General features: G+C 36.7%; 1 protein-coding gene across 1 annotated transcript in view; it reads right to left on the bottom strand.

Annotated features, from left to right (window-relative positions):
• Positions 1–2,753: 2,753 nt before the first annotated feature.
• The window catches only part of THSD7B (thrombospondin, type I, domain containing 7B), a gene marked incomplete at its 5' end in the record, with an annotated part of 110,335 nt that continues 91,429 nt past the window's right edge, over positions 2,754–21,659 (bottom strand). The window contains 4 exons of the mRNA XM_005867010.2: positions 2,754–3,930; positions 15,900–15,987; positions 19,217–19,409; positions 20,600–20,682. Of these exons, the coding sequence (XP_005867072.1) occupies positions 3,849–3,930; positions 15,900–15,987; positions 19,217–19,409; positions 20,600–20,682 (446 nt within the window). The remainder of the gene's footprint in view (positions 3,931–15,899; positions 15,988–19,216; positions 19,410–20,599; positions 20,683–21,659) is intronic.

The raw sequence follows: 21,659 nt of genomic DNA, 5'->3' as shown, positions 1-21,659 counted from the left end.
GTCTTTAACTTTTGACAACTTAATTATGTGTTTTGGGTTGTGTCTCTTTGGGTTCCTCTAATTTGGAACACTGCATTTCTTAGATCTGCATGAGTGTTTCCTTCCCCTGGTTAGGAAAGATTTTAGCCATTATTTCTTCCCATTCTTTTTCTCTTCTCCTTCTAGGACCCTAAATGCAAATATTGGTCCAATTGATGTTTTCCCATAAGTTCCTCAAACTATCTTTATGTTTCATTTGTTTTTCTTTATGTTGCTCTGATTGGATGAATTTCTCTACCTTGTCTTCAAGTTTGCTGATTCTTTTTTCTATTTTATCTAGTCTTCTAATGAACCCTTCTATTGTATTCTTCAGTTCTATGATTCTGTTTGGTGCTTTCATAAATTTTCTTTCTGTTGACATTCTCACTTTGTTCATACATTGTTCTCCTGGACTTAGTAAACATCTTTATGACCATCATTTTGAACTCTTTATTAGGTAAATCACTTATCTATGTTTCATTAAGGTGTTTATATATATATATATTTCATTTGAAACACATTTCTTTATTTTTTGTGATTCTCTGTGTTAGTATCTATGTCAGTGATGGCGAGCCTTTTGAGCTCGGCGTGTCAGCATTTTGAAAAACCCTAACTTAACTCTGGTGCCCTGTCACATATAGAAATTTTTTGATTTGCAACCAAATCAACCAAAAAAATGAGTTCACATGTCACCTCTGACACGTGTGTCATAGGTTCACCATCACTGATCTATGTAGTAGATAAAACAGCTACCTCTTCCAGTATTTTTTTTTAGTTAATCTTCACCTGAGAATATTTTTTTTTCTATTGACTTTTTCTTTTAGAGAGTGGAAGGGAAGGGAAGAGGCAGAGAGAGAGAGAAACATTGATGTGAGAGACATACATCCATTGGTTGCCTCCCGCACATACCCCAACCAAAGCCGGGTATTGAGCCTGCAACTAAGTCCAATTCCATGCCCTTAACCGGAATTGAACTCAGGACCCTTCAGTTTACTGAGCCAAACCGCTAGGCTCTCCCAGTCTTAAATGAGTGACTTTTGTAGGTGATGAACTTTTTTTTTTTTTCAGCACTACCCTAGCTCTTGTTTGTCTGCATGTACCTTTGTGATTTTCTTAAGAAGAGAGCAGTCTACTCTGTACTTGGTGGTTCCCAGTAGCTGAGAGTGTGTCAAGATCTGTCATGTCCTAAATCATAATCTAGATTTAGGCTGAGTGGACATCAGATTCTCAAGCAGTAGCCTTTAAAGTATCCAATTAGGACTATTTCATGGAAATACTAGGAGGTAGGCATTTCTGTGTGTTCCCTCTGCATTGAGGCGCAGGGTGATAACCCGTTAACTGTTCGTTTGCTACTATTCCACTAAACACATGAACACAAGTCCCTCTGTTCACCAGAGCTAAGTTATCAAAGAATGTCAGCCAGGTTGCCAGATGTGTGCCCAACCTCCTTTCTTGGGGATACTGGTGTCTGGGTTGGGCACAGGGAGAGCCAAAGATGGTACCCGCCAGGCTCCCTGGTCTCTGATGAGCATTGCAGTCAGGCATCCAGGTGTGTGTTTAATTAGAAGTCTGCCCTTCAGGCTATGGCTCTTCCATAGAAAAACTGGGTGTTTCTGTCTGCTGCTTCTGAGCTCTGCCCTGGATGCAGGGGTAGCTATGGTCAGTCCATTTGTGCCCTTTAATCACTTTCTCAGTTTGCTACAACTTAGAGAGTCTTTGGGTACCAACCCCTTTGGTTTGCAAAGCTAGGTGTTTTGGCGTCATCTTTCAGGTACAGGTCTTAAAACTTGGGTTGCCAGATACTGGGTTCAAACCCTTTGCTCCTCAGAGAATATTGGGGGGCTGTGAGTTCCCTTTGAATTATGGATTGCCATGCCGAGAGTGGGGTTTATGGCGAGATTTTTGTCTCAGCCTTTTTTATCAATGTCTATGTGTAGCTTTCTTCATTCTCCTGATGTGTAAGAGTTGCTCAGTTAGTTTTCTAACTTCTTTCAGAGGGAATTGTTCCAGATATACTGATAGTGTGTCTGTGGGAGGAGGTTAATTCAGATCCTCCTACTTTGCTATCTTTAACTGGAATTCCATTTTACATTTATCTTAAGAGAAAAAAAAATATTATCTTTATTTTTTGGGTCAAACAATAGGAACAGAGTTTGCAATTTTTGTGGGGTAAATATCACACAGGTGATGAAGGGAACAGTCAGGTTTTGATTTCCAAAGCAGGATCTCTTGAACTACTACAAACAGTACTGAAAGTTTAGCTAAAGTGAACTAATAAAAGGGCAACTCTAGGAGTTGTTTCCTCAACCACACTATTGACAGAAGATGGCATCTTTGTAAGGACTCTTTTGTTGGAAGCACTGAAGTGTTACATGGTTAACAGAAGCCTTATTGCAAACATTCTCTATCTTGCTCATTGTATCACTTCTCTAACATTCCCATTTTCTGAGGTCTCTCAGGTCACGTACATGTCAGCATTTGCCTTATTATAGTTGTTTGTTCTAATATTGACTGAGCTTTAAATATATCTTAAAAGCTACTTCTGTGTAATTGTGTTTTACTCAATTTTGCAGTTTTCTAGATAGAGCTGAGAATGTGGGGTAAAATTCCTTTTCTCTGTGATTTCAGCTTTCAACCTCTAAAACAATGAAACAGGGAAAGTGTTATTAAAAGTGTGTTTTTCAAAATAAGGGCACTTTAGAAATGAATAAATCTAGAAGAGTCAACTTCTCAGTCTCTTGAGCACTTTATTTGTTATAAATACAAGTCAATACCACAAGATGGCACCTTCTTACTTTCAACATCTACTATTACAAACAATTATCTTCATAAAATGGTTTCAGCTTTTAATGTGTTTTAGATATTATTGAAACCTTATAAAAGCAAGACTTGCTATAAACAGGATCGGTGGTTGATGTATATTAAATGAGGTCAGATAATTAACTTCAAAAAAAATTTATAAATATTCAGATAAGAAAATTGAAATTACAAAAGCAGAGTTTGTCATCATTAAACTGAATTACAACTGTGTGATCAATTCTATATCTACGTTGCTAAGTTTTGTTAAAATGCAGTTTTAGTAATCAAATAATCTACCTCATTCTCCAATATGACCACCTAGTTCATTTGTACACCATCACACTCAATACACATTTCATTTAGAAACCACCCAGCTTTCATCTAGTTCGTCAATTATGCACTCTCCATTTCTTTCAATAGATGCAACCCGTGAAGTGCCATCATCCCCTGGCTACAAAACAAAATACAATATTCAAAGGTAAAAACTCAGAGAATTTCTGAAATGGCAGCCCATTCCCTCTGTGTTCATGAAAATAGTCAATGCAATTTGAAGGTCTCTGAACTAATGTAAACTCTAGAAAACTCAGTGTTGAAATATGGAAAGAATAAAGATTTGCACTAATATAGTGCGTAACAATGCAGTGTCAAACTCGCCATTTATAGTAAATGTCTTGATTGGACTTTCCTCTGGATTGTCATCATGCTGCAGAAGATAAAGATTACTCAAGTCTGTGGGAATTCCATCACGATTTCTTCCTCCCTTTTCCAAAAGGGAAGAGAAGGATTTTCAGGTCCCTTGAGAAAATAAAAAAAATTAAACACACCCACAAACAACTTGAAATCAAAATGGCAGACTGAATAATCCTTGACTCCATATCCAAATGAAGTTGAGGCAATATTACTTTCGCAGTATTTGTATTCTGCCTAATATATCACACTGTGAGATTCCTCAAAAAACTGAGAAGTCTGAGAGCTACAAAAGAGAAAGCAGTTAAGGCAGTCGATGTCTACATTTGGATTTCCTTTCCAGGTTACATGTCTAAGTCTCCATCGTAGGCGAAGGTCAGAGGCTTCTGTTGGGGAGGTGTGCTTTGATGTGGTTTTGGCTTCTTGCTGCAAAGGGAAAAGAATTCCTGAGATAAAGAAAGTTCACAGAGCTCTGTTTCATCTGCCAAAGACAATTGTGAGGTTTAGAAATTCAATCAGTTCAATGACAAAATATTATTTTCTCTGGACTTGGGGTTTTCTTACTTGTCTACTTTAATGCTATTTTTAGGAGAAGCCTCCTGCTTTCAAAATCTTAGAAATAGTTTAGTGGAAACAGTGAACTTGGTAGAGGGCTACTTTCTTTCTTGTGCCTTTTTACACACAGTAATGTGAACATCTGCGGCTCACTGATTCCTCAGCTATTGCAACCTTCATGTTGCAGATGTTGAACATCCTAAGCTGCTGGAGTAGCCAGAATCTGGTGCCTTACCCTGGTCTTGTTTTTAAGTAAACACTCTTCTGCTCTGGCCTGAAACTTGACATTTAGCTGCCAAGTCACCTGAGCATGTCAGGAAAATTAAGAGGAGCCTGCACCATGGAAAGCCATTCTCACCTGGTGTGTGTTACCGAAGGCCACCAACTTCGCCAGAGCTGCTGTTCCCTCTCACAGAGAGAGAAGCTGAAATTGGTACCATTCCCAATTCACATAGCCATGCCCAACAACCTCCCTGACACTCTTTGATTGTTAGTGTGGGTGAATCTCCGTGTTTATGAACATTTATAGTTTGAATTACGCCACACACTGCCCTACCGTCCCGATTCCTTCTTCCTCAACGCCTTTGCTTTGCCCTGCCTCTAGAGCCCAGCTCTCTTTTGGGTTGTCTTCATTAGCAGGGAGCCATCTCACTCACTGTCTCCAAATTATAGTGGCATCTCTTATTAATTAAATAAATGCATAGTTAGTGCCAAGCTCTTTGATGGGCATTTCACATAAAATATCTCAATAAATCCCCGAACAACCCTGAGAGGGAAGCACTAGAATAATGGCTACTTTACAGAGAAGGATGAGTGAGGTTATTGAACCTCTCTCTAGTCACTGAGTGAGTGGCAGAGCCTGGATTCTCAGCAAGACTAACACCCAGACCTGTGCATCTACCCTCTTCAGCACATCTCTCTCTACACATGCCATACTTAGGCATCTGGTAGAAACAACTTTTTTGTGTGTATCTATAAGAATGAATTTTTATATTCTGAGTGAATTTAAATTAAAAACAAACATGTTAATGTATACAATTCTGTAACATTTAGTACATTCACCATGCCCTGTAACCATCACCCCTATCTGGTCCGGGCACATTTTTATCACCTTAAAGGGAGACTCTGCACCTACTAAGCAGTCTCTCCCCATCCTGCCCAGCAACCACCTACCAACTTTCTGCCTCAGTGAATTTCTCTATGGAGGATATTTCACATAAATGGAATATACTCAATGTGGACTTTTTCATCTGGCTTCTTTCATTTAATGCTTAAAACAGTGAATTTTCTGATATGAACTTTACCACAGTTAAAAAAAGTTTGATAAAATTAAAATGGTTGTCAGGAGAATGTCCTAGTTTAAAATGCTCAAGTTCTAATTTAAGGAGAAAAACATTTTAAGGTTTGAGGCATAAAGCAACTTATAGGAGCTAAAGAGATAAATTAAAATGATTAAATAAACTATTAAAAGAAACCAGGAATCCTATCGGTGCCCCCACCCTTACAGCTGCCAGGCAATGGGTGCTCAATGGACAGCTACACATTTTACATAAACTATCTCAATAAATCCCAGAACAACCCTGAGAGGGAAGCAAATAGTTTCTAACTAGGGAAGTTGAAAGGCAGAAACATGCTTTAGAATTCTCAGCCTCCAATTTCCTGCTTCCCATGTATTTTCCACTTCTCCAAAAGGTATTTATTGCATAATTAGACAAGAAACATTCAATTTAACTTTATATTAATAGTATATTAATGGATACATATATTCCAGTTGCTATAGTCACGTTGTTGAGTCAGGCTCTCGTATGGAAAATGGACCCAGACTGAAACTGGGCCCTGAGTACTCAAATCTGAAACATTTAAAGGGACTAAGAAAATACTCAAATAAGAGTTTAGGACAACTTGGAAGTGACAGCTTGTATACCACCCTGGGGGTTATCTTAATGTCAGAAAGAACACCTGGACATTCATCTGAAATGACAGTAGGGGTCCTCTCTCTCACCTATTTTTTTTTCCAGGGCAGGGGAAGGGAGGGAGAAGAAATATAACTGCTTTCAGAGAATTTCTGGCAATCCACTCTTATTTGGCATTTGCTAAATGTAATTAGGCAAAGTGAAATGGAATTGCTGAGTTCTAGGGACTGGGGAAGAGATAGCTGGATCTTATAAAGAGATAGTAACATTTCCTTGGAGACAGCTAATATGGTCCAGCAATGGTGAGCTGGGCCTGGAAAATTCCACTCTAAATATTACGCAGATATTTTAATAGCAGTTTTCATGTAAAGAATTACAAACCCTGTGTCTACCTCTAGAAGAAAAAAGGGGAGGGGGGCTCCTAATACATAAGCCTTGGATTTTTGTGGGCTGTGAGGTTTATTGGGAATCATTGTGATGGTCTCATTTTATGATGAATTTTTCATATTGTGACTCTCTCCATTGTCAGATACTAAAATAATAATTATGAATGTGTGAGACCTAAAAATTTTTTATAGTTTAGAAGTTCTCAGATGTTGGCAAACATTGAATATGGTGGTACTTTGTTGGGTAGCTGTGGCTTTGCAGAGCTGGGCTAGTCAAAAGCATGCTGAGAGGAGAAGCTGAGTGGCAAGGTGCCCTCTGCAAAGCCAGCAAATAGGAGGCCTTTCATTTGTTGTTTCTATTGCAGTTGACATACAATATTGTATCAGTTTCGGGTGTACACTGTAGTGCTTGGATATTTACATAACTTACAACTTGACCACCCGATAACTCTAGTACCCATGTCACACCACATACAGTTATTACAATACTGTTGATTATATTCCCCAGGCTGTATTTTATGTTCCTGTGACTATTTTTTATAACTGCCAATTTACACTTCCTAATCCTTTCAACTTTATCACCCACCCATCTAGCAACCTTGAATTTGTTCTGTGTATTCTATGACTTTTTTTCTATTTTACTTGCATGTTTATTTTTGTCTTTTGGATTCCATATATAAGTAAAATATGTTTGTCTTTGTCTGAATTATTTCACTAACCATATTACCTTCTAGGTCATGCATGTTGTCACAAATGGCAAGATTATATTCTTTTGTATGGCTGAGTAAATATATATATACCACATCATCTTTATCCGTTCATCTATCAATGGACACTTGGGTTGCTTTCGTATCTTGGTTATTGTAAATAATGCTGCAATGAACATAGGAGTGCATATGTCTTTTTGAATCATTTTTTTTGGTTTCTTTGGATATGTTCCCAGAAGTGGGATTTCTGGGTCAAAAGGTAGTTCCATTTTTAGTTTTTTGAGGAAACTCCATACTGTTTTCCACAGTGGCCACACAAATTTACAAACTCGCCAACAGTTGTTTGTTGATTTAGTGACTATAGCCATTCTGACGGGTTTAAGGACATATCTCATTGTGGTGTTAATTTGCCCTTCCTTGATGATTAGTGACATTGAGTATCTTTTCCTATGTTTGTGCACTTGGGGGGAGGTGTGTCCCTCAGCCTGGCTTGTGCCCTCTCACAGTCCAGGAGCCCTTGGGGGATGTCTGACTGACGGCTTAGGCCTGCAGGGAACAGGCCTAAACCATCAGTCGAACATCCTTAGCACTGCCTGCGGAGGTGGGAGAGGCTCCCACCACTGCCGCTGCGCTCACCAGCTGTGAGCCCAGCTTCTGGCTGAGTGGCTCCCCCTGTGGGAGTGCACTGACCACCAGTGGGCAGCTCTTGCATTGAGCATTTTTCCCCTGGTGGTCAGTACGTGTCAAAGCGACCAGTTGTTCGGCTGTTCAGTCAATTTGTATACTAGGGTTTTATTATATAGGATTGGACATTTGTTTGTTCTCTTTGTAAAAAATGTATATTCAGGTCTTCTGCACATCTTTTCATTAAACTTTATTTTTGTATGAAGTTGTGTGACTTCCTTAAACATTTTGGGTATCAACCCCTTATTGGAGATATCATTGATGATACCATTCAGTACATTGTCTTTTTGTTTTGTTGATGGTTTCCTTTCCTGTGCAAAAACATTTTTATTTGATGTAGTTCCATTTGTTTTTTTTTTCTTTGTGTCCCTTACCTGAGAATACATATCCAAAAAGGTATTACTAAAAGTTATATCAAAGAGTTTACTGCCTGTATTTTCTTTTAAGTTTTAAGTTTATATATATATATATTAGGATAGCTTCATTTTTTTTGCATGTATTTGTACAGTTTTCCAAACACCTTTATTGAAAGGAATGTCTTAACCCCATTGTATGTTCTTGCCTCCTTTGTCATAGATTGGTGGGCCATATAGCTGTTTGTTTATTTTTGGGCTCTGTATTCTGTTCCACTGACCTATGTATCTGTGTAATCTATGCCATTACCATGCTGTTTTGATTATTTTAGTCTTGTAAAATAGTTTGACATCAGCAAGTACGATACTTTCAACTTCGTTCTTTCTCAAGATTGCTTTGGCTATTTGGAGCTTTTATATATATATATAGATAGATAGATAGATAGATAGATATAGATATAGATATATAGATATAGATATATATTAGGATAGCTTCATTTTTTTGCCTGTATCTGTACAGTTTTCCAAACACCTTTATTGAAAGGAATGTCTTAACCCCATTGTATGTTCTTACCTACTTTGTCATAGATTGGTGGGCCATATAGGTGTCAGTTTATTTTTGGGCTCTGTATTCTGTTCCACTGACCTATGTATCTGTGTAATCTATGCCATTACCGTGCTGTTTTGATTATTATAGTCTTGTAAAATAGTTTGACATCAGCAAGTATGATACCTTCAACTTCGTTCTTTCTCAAGATTGCTTTGGCTATTTGGAGTTTTTGTGGCTCATATATATTTTAGGATTATTTGTTCTAGTTCTGTGAAAAATATCTTTGGTATTAGGGATTATATTGAATCTGTAGATTGTTTTGGGCTGTACAATTTAATGATGATAATTCTTCTTACCCATGAATGGAATATATATGCTTCCATTTAATTGTATCCACTTCACTTTTTTTCTCCAATGTTTTATAGTTCTCCAAGTATAGGTCTTTTACTTCCTTGATTAAATTTATTTCTTGATATTTTATTCTTTTTGATGCTATTGTGAATGGAATTATTTTCTTAATTTTTCTTTCTGACAGTTCATTATTGGTATATAAAAATTTAACCTATTTCTGAATATTATTTTTGTATCCTGAAATGCTACTGAATTGATTTATTCTAATAATTTTTGGTGGAATCTTTAGGGTTCTTCCTATATATTATTTTGTCATCTGCAAATAATGACAGTTTTATTTATTCATTTCCTTGTCTGATTGTGGTGGCTAGGCTTCCAATAGTATGTTTATTAATAATGCTGAGAGTAGGCATCTTGTTCCTGATCTCAGAGAAAAAGCTTTCAATTTTTTTCTGTTGAGTATGATGTTAGCTATAGGTTTAGCATATATGGTCTTTATGTTGAATTACGTTTCTTCTATTCCCACTTTGCTGAGAGTTTTTATCTTAAATTAATGCTGGATTTTATCATTTTTTTCAGAAGCTATTGATATAATTTTTATCCATTTTAATTATGCAGTGTATCATGTTAGTTGATTTGTAGATATTTAATCAACCTTGCATCACAGTAATCCAGTTGATCATGGTATATGATCTTTCCTATATATTATTGAATTTGGTTTGCTGATATTTTAATGTTTTTGTCTGGTTTTGATATCAGTGTAATGCTGGCCTCATAAAATGAGCTTGGGAGCCTTCCTTCCTCTTCAGTTTTTGGACTAGTTTGATAATTATAGGTGTTAATTCTTTGAATGTTTGGTAAAATTCACCTGATACAAGACTCTGTTGGTAGTTTTTCTTTCATTACTGATTTGATTTTGTTAGCAGTTGTTACTTCTGATTTTCTGTTTTTTCCTGATTCAACCTTGAAAGATTGTATATTGCTAGCAATGTATCTATTTCTTGTAAGTTGTCCAACTTGTTGGCATATTATTGTTCACAATATTTTCTTATAATAATTTGTATTTCTTGTTACTGCTACTCTGTGATTTTATTTAGACTCTCTTTTTCTTGATGAGTTTATTGATTTTTAAAAAATCTTTTCAAAGATCAGTTTCATTGATCTTTTAAACTGTTTTAAGGCTTCGTTTTGTTTATTTCCACTCTTATCTCTATTATTTCCTTCAACTACTCATTTTAGATTTGTTAGTTTTTCTTTTTCTAGTTCCTTTAGGTGTTCAATGAGATTGTTTGAGATTTTTCTTGTATTTCCCTCTGAGAACTGCTTTGACTATGTCCCATAGATTTGGAGTCCTCATGTCTTCATTTTCATTTGCCATGAGTCATCTTTTGATTTCTTCCGTAATCTCATTGTTAATTCATTCAGTGTTTCCTAGCATATTATTTAGCCTCCATGTGTTGGTTTTAGTTTATTTCTTTTAATAGATTTTAAATTTGATATCATCGTAATCAGAAACAGTTTGATATGAATTTAATCTTCGTAAATGTATTGTGACTTTTTGTGTGCATCTGAGTATGTGGTCTTCCCTGGAAAATGTTCCAGGTACACTTGAAATGAATGTATATTCTTCTGCTTTGGGGTGACATGTCCTAAAAATATCAATTAAGTAAAGCCACTGTTTCCTTGTTTATTTTCTGTCTGGAAGATCTATCCATTGATATCAGTGGAGTATTAAAGTTTCCTACTGTTACATTATTACTGTTGATTTCTCTATGTATGTCATTATTTGCTTTATATATTTAGGTGCATAGATATTCATAAAAGTTATATCCTTTTGTTGGATCGATGCCTTTATTATTATAAAGTGTCCTTCTTTAAAAGTAAGACTGTAGCAGGAGATAAAGTTTATTTAGTCTGATAGCTTTCATAAAATTTCCATTTGCATGAAATAACTTTTTTCACCTTTTTACTTTCAGTTTGTGTGTTTTTTATTTTTAATCTGAAATGGGTCACTTATAGCAGTCTATGTATGGGTCCTGTTCTTTATCCATTGAGCTCCCCATGTCTTTTGATTAGAGCATTTAATACATTTAAAGCAATTATTGATAGATATGTGGTTATCCCCATCTTACTGTTTTCTGTAGTTCTTTTCTCTTGCTTTCTCATTCTTATTCTCATGCTCTCTTCTTTTGTATGTTCATGACTTCCCAAGTGTTGTGTTTGGACTTCTTTCTTGTGAATCATTTGTAAATTTTAGTTTGTTGTTACCATGTGCCTCATTTATACCAATATATATTTATAGATGTCTATTTTAAAATCACTACAAGTTTTCCTCACCCCCTACACTTTTGTTTTCATCATGATTTTTTTTACTTCTTTGATGTGTGTTTTCATTTGTCTATTCATTTATTGTTGTAAATTTACATAGTTTTTCTACTTTTGCCTTTAATCTTTGTTTTAGTGTTACAGTTAGTTGATCTACTGCTTTTATTATTTGCTTTTTAAGTGAAATTTTTTTCTTTCCTAGTTTCTTACTCATATTTTTTATCTTTTATTTTCTTAAAGAAGTCCCTTTATCATTTCTCGCAATACTGGTTTAGTGGTGATGAACTCCTTTGGCTTTTACTTTTCTGGTAAGCTCTTCATCTCTCCTTCAACTCTAAATGAGAGCCTTGCTGGGTAGAGTGACCTTGGTTCTAGGTCTTTGCCTTTTATCGCTGAATATTTTATGACAATCCTTTGGGGCCTGCAAAGTTTCTGTTGGGAAATTAGCAGATATTCTTATGGGAGCTCCCTTGCACACGACTGACTATCTCTTGCTGCTTTTAAGTTTATCTTGGTCTTTAGCTGTTGGCATTTTAAGTATGTGTCTTGGTGTGGGCTTCTTTTTGTCCATCTTGTTTGACACTCTCTTGCTTCCTGGACTTGTAAGTATGTTTGCTTTGCCAGGTTAAGGTTTCCAGTCATTAGATCTTCAAATAGGTTTTCAATCCCTTGCTCTCTTTCTTCTCTTTCTGGTACCCCATGATGCAAATTTTGGTACTTTTGATGGTATCCCAGAGGTCCTTTCAACTACCTTAATTTTTAAAACTTCTCTTTTATTTTTGCTGTTCTGATTTGGTGTTTTATGCTGCCTTGTCTTCCAAATCATTGATTTAATCTGCTTCATGTAATCTGTTGTTCACTCCCTCTAAGGCAGCGGTTCTCAACCTGTGGGTCACGACCCCTTTGGCGGTCGAATGACCCTTCACAGGGGTCACCTAAGACCATCCTGCATATCACATATTTACATTACGATTCATAACAGTAGCAACATTACAGTTATGAAGTAGCAATGAAAATAATTTTATGGTTGGGTCACAACATGAGGAACTGTATTTAAAGGGCCAGGAGGTTGAGAACCACTGCGAGTCTAAGGTATTCTTCATTTCAGTTATTGTATTTTTCATTCCAGACTGGTTCTTTTTTCATGGTTTTTCTCTCTTTGTTGAAGTTTCCATTTGAGATTTCTTATTCTTTCCTTAAGTTAATTGATCATACTTACAACCAGTTTTTTGAGTTATGTTTCTGGTAGATTGCTTGACTCCTTCACATGTAGTGTGTTGTTTTTTATTTTGTTTTGTTTTGTTTGTTGCTTTGGTTTTTTTTCTGGAGTTTTACTCTCTTCTTTAATTACGGACATGTTTATTTGTCTCCTCATTTTGGCTGCCTCCCTGTTTGTTTCTATATTTTGGGTAGATCTGCTACATCTCCCCATCTCCACAGAGTGGCCTTATGTAGTAGGTGTCCTGTGGATGCCGGCAGCACATTCTCCCTGATTACCTGAGCCAGGGGTTCCAGAGTTGTCCCTTGTGTGTATTCTCCTGCTGTAGTTGAGCCTTGATTACTGTTAACATAACAGTGGGTGGGGTTGACTCTCATGCTGACTAGCTGTGAGGGCTGGCTAAGATGACAGTGGACAAGCTGTCCTTTTTGTTTGAGGATAACCCCTTGGAGATGGATTTGCTATAGCAGGGTACTGATGCCTGCTGAGTTTATACTTGGGTGTGTCATTTTTGGAGCTGGTTGCATGGTGCTCTGAAGCTGGACATGAGGGGTGTTGGTTCTGCCCTTCCTTGATGCAGGCCAAGATCAGCCTTGGCATGTGCCCACCCTGGGGCTATGTGAGAGCAGCTAAAAAGTGATCTGCAGTTGGTCACCACCTGTGCTGGGTTTGGAGGTGCCATACTGTGAACAAAGTCATGCTGCCACTAGAGTAGCATTAAGTCAGCTTCAGAAGAAGTACACTGCATGCCAAGGCTAGCTGTAGCTTGTTTGGACCTTTGAGAGATTTTAGGAAAGTCAGCAGTAGAAGCTGAGACAGTCTGTTTGTGTGGAAAATCCACTGAAAGAGGTTCAGGCCAGTCTCAATGTGGCTTCTTTATATTTTTAGTTATAGGACTTCTGTTCAGCTAGACTGCAGATGACTCTCAATGATGGTTCTTCTATAATTTAGTTGCAATATTGATGTGATCATGGGTGCTGTGAGCACAGTATTTACCTACTCTTCCATCTTGACCCAAATTCCCCAGGAGACTTTTCTTTAGACCAGTGGTTCTCAACCTTCCTAATGCCATGACCCTTTAATACAGTTCCTCATGTTGTGGTGACCCCCAACCATAAAATTATTTTCATTGCTACTTCATAACTGTAATTTTGCTACTGTTATGAATCGTATGTAAACTGATATGCATGCAGGATGTATTTTCATTGTTACAAATTGAACATAATTAAAGCATAGTGATTAATCACAAAACAATATGTAATTATATATGTGTATTCCGATGGTCTTAGGTGACCCCTGTGAAAGGGTCGTTCAACCCCCAAAGGGGTCACGACCCATAGGTTGAGAACTGCTGCTTTAGAGTTCTTGTTCCCTATATTCATTAAAAGTGCATTTTATTTTTATACATATCTTACCTCAATTTTGTTATCAGAAAAGCTATGATCACCTCACTCACCATAAATTAGGACCCAGAAATGCTGCCACATAGGCCACCACCAGTCATCTCTACTAGTAATCCATCATGCAACCTGGCTGTAAGAGATCATTGACTGACACATTTTAAAGTGACCTCTTCCACAGTCATTTGTATCTTAGCAAAATATAAAGCCATTCAGCCAGAAAAGTGAGCTCATTATAAAGTGACAGGCAAGCTGCTAGCAGTTCTCAGCACAGTTGAATTTAAGCCACAAGGACTCATCCTCAGGCCAGTGGAGATTAAATAGTTTGATGAAAGCCGGAAACTGTCTGTTGTTTAGGCTGACCCTCTGGAAGTGGGGGCACCGCTCTCAAAGTTCAGCAGAGTAAAAGCCCATTTACCAAGTTGTTCTGAACAAGGCGGAATGGATGTCATTATCTGGAGTAACTTCCAGGTACTATGTCTGGATTAACTACGAACTCACCTAGTGGCCATCCCCATTAATTACCTCATAGATCTTTATTGCCAGGGGAGGTGGAACATCAGCAATATTTCAAAAACTTCAAACACTAATGGTAGAGATACACAGTAATTTCTGAATAAAGTGGTTCTTAAGAAGACTTTTTCTATATTTTCTCAAAAGCATTTCCAAAATGTATTATAGATTGCTTTCGTCTAAAGTACACACCTAAAGACCTGGCATATTATAGCAGTTGTTTTGTTTTAAGCCTTTTATTTTGGGAAGAAAATATAAAATCCTTAAAACTGTTCTCCTCTAACTCTTTTGCAAGCTATTTAATAGAATTATATGTTTGAATTCTTTAGGCAACTCATAGGTAAGGGCATATGCTATGTGTTTTGATATCAATTAGATCTTTTCCCAGGCCTGTATCTTAATTTACTTGGAAATCAAGAAGCTCTAAAATAAGTGAAAGCAGTAAACACTGCATTCTGTCTAAAGACATTTTAGGATTACTTAAGAAAAAGAAACTATGGAGACTGGACAGAGCATATGCTCTGGGGTTGGGCAAACCCAGAGTAGATTTTACCAGGCTGATGACCTCAGGTGTATTAGTTAACTTTCCTGAGGATCATTTACTCTCTTTCAAATGGGGACGATGATAGCAACATCTCATTATTGTGAGGATTGACCTAGGCAATCTATTTAAAGTACTTTGTTTGACATATAAATATTAGACATTTTTCCTGACATTTGTCTCTAAAATTAATGAGCAATACATTATTTGTTGTACTTATCTACTCATTTATTCATCCACTTATTCCTTTGTTCAATACACATTTATCAAACTTGTGCTCTGAAAAATATGTCAATAAAGTATAGTAATTATAACTCTTCTCCTCCTTCCCACAAAGTCCTTGAGGGTTTGGTAGAGGAGGAAGATGCTTATACAAATAACTCCAATACCAGTGAGGGGTAAATGTCACAGCAGGGAGGTATGGCGAGTCATTCCAGATGAATGGGATATAAGGAGTAAACCATGGAAGCATAAGCCTCCTTTTGAAATCAGAAAGTTCCATCCTAAGTTGTTTTTTTTTTCAATATAAAATGTTAAGATCTAGAATTATTTAGAGTAATGGTTTTCAGCTTTGGTTGCATATTAGAATTACTTGAGATACTTTAAAAGATCTGGATGACCTGGCCACACATAAGACTAATTAAAATAAGAAATCTCTGGGGCTGGAACCTGAGTATCAGTCCCTTGGAGTGGCGGGAGATGCCAGTGAAAACAGCTGCCAAGCTGAAAGCTACTGATAAAAATTAAAATAAAAGAATGTTATTTCAAATGAGAATAATAAAGATAATGGTCTCCCACTCAATTTTACTGTTGGTGATGATTTTGTCGGGTAAATGATCCTGACATTTTTCCTCTTAGTATAACGTGCTACCCATATAAACTAATAATTAGTACTTACCAAACAAGGTAGGAAGTAAATACTAGGAAAATCATGATAAGAAAACCACCACCTGAAACACCATAAACCCAGATTTTTACTCGGCCATCTGTTTAAAATAGAGATAAAATAACAAGCTTAGCATACAACATTTTTTATTTCTCATCTGAATTTCTGAGTCTTGCACAAGTCATAAACCAAAACACCCAATTGTGACACCTATCAAATGTTAGATCATCTATCAAAAATTTCACAGTGCCAAAGAAACACTGGCAACCATTACTTCATAAAATCTAACAACTGGTAAACTATTTTGAATTTATTTTCATGTGTGTGCTGTCTTATACATGTAATACATCTTGACTACATAAATAGGCCAAGAAAATAAATTGTCAGTTTATTTTTTAAGAAACAATCTGCATGCAAAGAGAATTACTATGCCTATTTTTGGTGATTTTGGTTCCTGAATAATGAGTGAACAAAAACGTTATGACCAAGCAAGCTAATCTATTTACCAAATTATTATAAAATTATAGCCATATGTGTACAAATATGCATTGTTTTGGATTTGATTATTTGCTAAAGTTAAAGAAAAATAGATTAACCAAATAGTCTGATCATTGGAACTCTATCTCATTTTACTAAGAGATAACTCTGACTTGATTGTATGCATGTTTTTCTATGTATAATAGATATTTGACATGTATCTGGAACTCTAAAATTTTATGTGAGCATAGAGTTAACTAAAGTCAGAATTGGACTGGCAAAGGAACTGCATTCCTTTCTGAAAGATATTCACACACAGACGGGGTTGTTATATTAGATGAATGTAATTAACTGCAGGTTTAAAAAAATACTTTAACATCTAATTCTAAATGTTTCCGTAGGATAAAAAACAATAAAAATTTGTTGAAAATACTTCTTTAGAATAAAATCATAAAATGTTCAATTATATTATGACCATCTATAGTAATTTTTGACACTTTCAAGCATCAATCTGGTTTCAGGATGAGGTTTCAATGCTATTTTTCTATGGCCGAAAATCTTTTTACAAAGCTTTGATTCTGATCTCTTTGAAACACTAATGATGAAATCCCCCAGTCTGAGTTTTTTACAATGACAATTTACAAAAGCCTTCCCTGAGTGAGAATGCTCCTTTAATCTTACTACCCCTAAGCCTAAGGGAGTTGAAGTATTAGGAGAATCCAATGCTTTTAAATCCCCAGTGCAGAGGTATGTGGTCCATGGCCTTTAAAGGCATATTCCTTAAAAAAGAATTAATATAATTTTATAATAACATAATGGATAGGGCCAAATTTCAAACTATTAAAAGATGTATAGTGAAAAATAAGTCTTCCTGCCCCTCTCTCTCAGTTTCCGACCCAAGCGCTATCACTGTTACCAGTTTCCTTGGGAATCATTTCACAGTTGTTTCTACATATGCAAGCATATGTATACACAAACACATTTTTTTAAAAAGACACAAATTATGTGTATATATATATATATATATATATATATATATACACACACACATACATATATATGTCATTCCCTTTTGATATGCACATATTTTCACTCTATTTCATAAATCTATTTCATTCTTAATATATCTGACATATTGCATAATTGTATTATTTTTTTCTCATTGATCCTATTTACACATATTTATGTTGTTTCCACTCATTTGCTATATAACAAGCAATCATGTAATGGGTAGCATTTACATACTTATTTGGTATAAGTATATATATATTTGTATGTTGAATTGCTAGGAGAGAAAGCATGATCTGAATTGCCAGATGCCCTCCTAGAGGTTGATCCAATTTATATTCTCATCATGAAGACCTCTTTTCCAAAACTATATATATATATATATACATATAAATATATGCTTATATACATACACATAGACACACATGTGTATTTGCATCTATCTTATTGATGCTTTCATTTAATTCCTCAAAGGTTAAGGACCTTACTTGTGGATTTGAAGACTCATTGCCCTAGAACCTCACCCTCATTCTCTTCTGAAATATGGTCTACAAACAACAGGTGAATATGGCTACCTTTCATTTCACGTATCCTTCAAAGAACTTAGTCATAATGTGAATAAGATTTAAAAAAAAACACACACATATGGAATGCCCAGACATCTAGGGGAATCAAAATTGAGTTAAGATATTGTAGTCATCCTTAAAAATTGGTTGAGGAATATACATCTTGTTTCTCCCACCAGATCTAGGGGTTATTGGGGCTGGGCACTGGTTTTTGCTTCATTTAAGCACATCATTAAGGCACTTTGGTCCAGCAATGGCCTAGGGTCTGGAAGGAAAGTAGCCAGGGTATATTTTACCTGAGCTTTGTCTGTTTTTTTCTTCTCCCTGCCCCATCAGCTATGCGACTTTGCTCAGTCATTAGCAACATTTTGTTTCTTAGAAGAGGCATGTGTGGTAGGCACAGTATCCTGTGTTCATTTTCTGCTCACTTTACAAGGTGGGAAGCAGAGACCAGTGCTATATAAAGGCCTGAAGGACCTGCTTTTCAAACTTGGCTGTCACTTCCTAGTGGTGTGACTTTGGTAAAATTAATGTGTGTGGGCAGTTTTAGACTCCTAATCTCTAAAATGTGAATAATAGCATCTCATTAGATTGCAAGAACAGAATGAGAAGATTCATGCAATATAGTAAGCACAGACCCACGGGGTACATGGAAGCATCTAATAACTTTTCATTCCTGTTCTTAGTAACCACCGATTCCTGAGCCCTGACACTGTGCTTCTACCCACAACAGTCCTACAGGGTAGGATCTCAGCAATGAGGAAACAGGTCCATAGAGGAGAAGAAATTATACTCAAAACAGGCACATTCTGAGCAATGACAGCAACAAGGTCTGTCTGCCTTTGACCACTGCCTTTGCTTCTCTAGTGTTGCCCAAACCAGATAAGGTCCTTGGACATTTCCTAAGGCATTTGCATGTTCTGGAGAATCTATTCCACCTTTTGATTTTAATTTAAATTATATACACAAATTCACAGTTGTAGAAGCATATACTATTGCAGAGATAGTTTATAATGAAAAAATATTTTTCAACGTTAATATTTTGGTTATTTCATTATCTCTTAGGCTGAAGTTGGCAGACTTATCCTCAATAATCTATGAAAATTTTTACATTTAAAAGAGATTGTGCATTATCCATCCAATGTTCCAATTTGGGAAACCTTGCATGAGACCATATTGCCTTTTCCTCCATTCTTTCAGTCATGGATATTAGTCACAATATAAACCCTAATCTCCCATAAGAAAACTTACATTTCTTAACACATAAGTGAAATGTACCTGGATCAAGGGGCTGAATAGACCATCCTTTAAAAATATCATGTATTTTTGAATTCACAGGTCTGTTCTTCCCAGCAAGGTTTTTCACATGAGCTTTTCTATCCTCTGAGCCAGGGACTTTCATGCAGTAATCCAGAAAACCATTCGATCTCATTATCTCCGTATAACCCTTCTCACAACCACACACTCCACCCTACAGCAGAAAAGATATTTTTATGATTACTCGTTGAGTTGTGTAGACAAAAAATAACAAGTGCTGAAATCAGTTGATATTTGCATATGTCATGGCAATTTCTCTGTGTGTTTTTTTCAGCAACAGTCTTGCCAAAGAGATGAAAATCCAATAATTCATCTTTCTGAATTCCAAAGTCAACCCTTAAATAAATCATTAGCTTTTTTCTAGTGGTTTACAATTCTGACACCTTGCAAATATGAAATCACAATTATTTGTCAAGAAATGGTACTAACTACACCCTTTTCTCTCTTGTGGAGATGTTTAAGGCATTTAATCAAAATATCCTCAACTCTTCCCCTATCCCCAGCTGTTTAGATTCCTGCCCACACACTTCAACCTGTCCTTGATACTGAGAAGCAAAGCAATAGGAATTATGTGCATATCTTCTTTGAGTTATGTGCTCCTTGAGCTCTGTTGCTGCCCCAGCTGCCAAATGTCTCTCTCACCTGCTACCCTTGATCAATAACTGGTCTGAACTACCTCCCTGCTTGTAGGTTTGGCTCTGCCCTCAAGGAGGGCAGCCCAAGGGGAGAAAAACACAAAGGCACATGTGTGTGAGAAGAAACCTGTTTCAGGAACATGACATAACTTTAAAAATTATATGTGCACTGCACATTTTTCCATAATTCCTGAGCAGTGGTAGATGGGAGAATGATTTCTGCTTTAAAATATATATACATGTTCATATATATATATGTGTGTGTGTGTGTGTGTGAATGTGCACACATATACTTTTTATTCATAGGCATTTAACTTATTTAAAATGAACTAAAAATTTACACTATACTATTTATAGTGTAATCAATTTAACATTGAGCGCATACAAACATGCATTTATAATAACTTTCAAAATAATGTAGGTAGATGAAAGGCTAAGAATCAAGAAATAAATCAATGGAGAACAATTATTGGTAAATAGAGCTAATATAAATTAGATATCTGAAAAACAGATTTCCCTATAGGCAGATTTATAGAAAAAGACTGCCTGCAAAGAGTTCCTTAATCACTGTGACTACTCCAGCAAATGCCTCTAGATGGTATCGTGGGCACATGGAGCTGCTGCTCGCTCCAGTGACTGGGAGGCATCCAGCCGCATGTGTGCAACACAGCAGTGAAAAGCCCGGTGGGCGTCTCCCGAAAGGACTCACCTGAGTGCAGTAGGAGAAAGGTTTTCTGCAGGCTGGACTGCACTGTCGAATCGCCGCAGGCCGTGCCTGAGGGGAGCAGCCTCCTACAAAGGAAATCCCGTCATCATTTGCAGATTTTTCTATGATAAACATCAAAAAACAGTTTTTCTCTCTCTGGCACTGGCCACTTTGTAACAGTAGTATTATTATTTTTTAAATCCGTTTGCTGACATGTGGCCCAGTTTTACTTTATTGATTACTCCAGGATGGATGGATAGAGATGGGAGGCTCTGCTCACAGAAACTCTTCATAGATTTTTTATACCTGCTGCTGGCGGTATGATTCCATCTTATGGCTATGCTTGAGGGTGACGTCTATGAGTGCCAGCATCAGTAAGAGAATCGGTTTAAATCCGTTTGCTGACATGTGGCCCAGTTTTACTTTATTGATTACTCCAGGATGGATGGATAGAGATGGGAGGCTCTGCTCACAGAAGCTATTCATAGATTTTTTTATACCTGCTGCTGGCGGTATGATTCCATCTTGTGGCTATGCTTGAGGGTGACGTCTACGAGTGCCAGCATCAGTAAGAGAATCGGGGACATCTCAATTTAAGTTCAGGAGCATAAAACGTATCAGCTCGAGACTTATTCTACATATATTTTCCTTCGGTTCTGGAGGACCCCACCTAGGCACGGGCCAGTTCCCCAACAACCACACGCTAAAAGGAAGCCACTAATCAATGTATGCACCAGAATATCAAACACTTTGGCAACATTTTAAAACATATTTCAGGATATGCATACCCTTTGACCTCCCTCCCCCCTCACACACACACCCTCTGACCCCCACACTTATTTTGAAGAGCAAATGTAGAAGCACCAGGAAGGGAAATCATACATATGACCTAGTATGTATAGTACTTGGTACAGTAATTGCATATTTGTGAGTAAGTGGATAGAATAATGCATGCTTCTATAATCTGAAAATCACTCACATACTAGTCTTGCCTTCTTGGATTCCATGTACTAAGCAAAGAACGTGCATACTATTTGAGGGCAGTATTTAAACCTTATTTATA

This window comes from Myotis brandtii, unplaced genomic scaffold, assembly GCF_000412655.1.
Source record: "Myotis brandtii unplaced genomic scaffold, ASM41265v1 scaffold243, whole genome shotgun sequence".
Lineage (NCBI taxonomy): Eukaryota > Metazoa > Chordata > Mammalia > Chiroptera > Vespertilionidae > Myotis > Myotis brandtii.
This window is presented reverse-complemented; position numbering and strand designations above follow the sequence as displayed.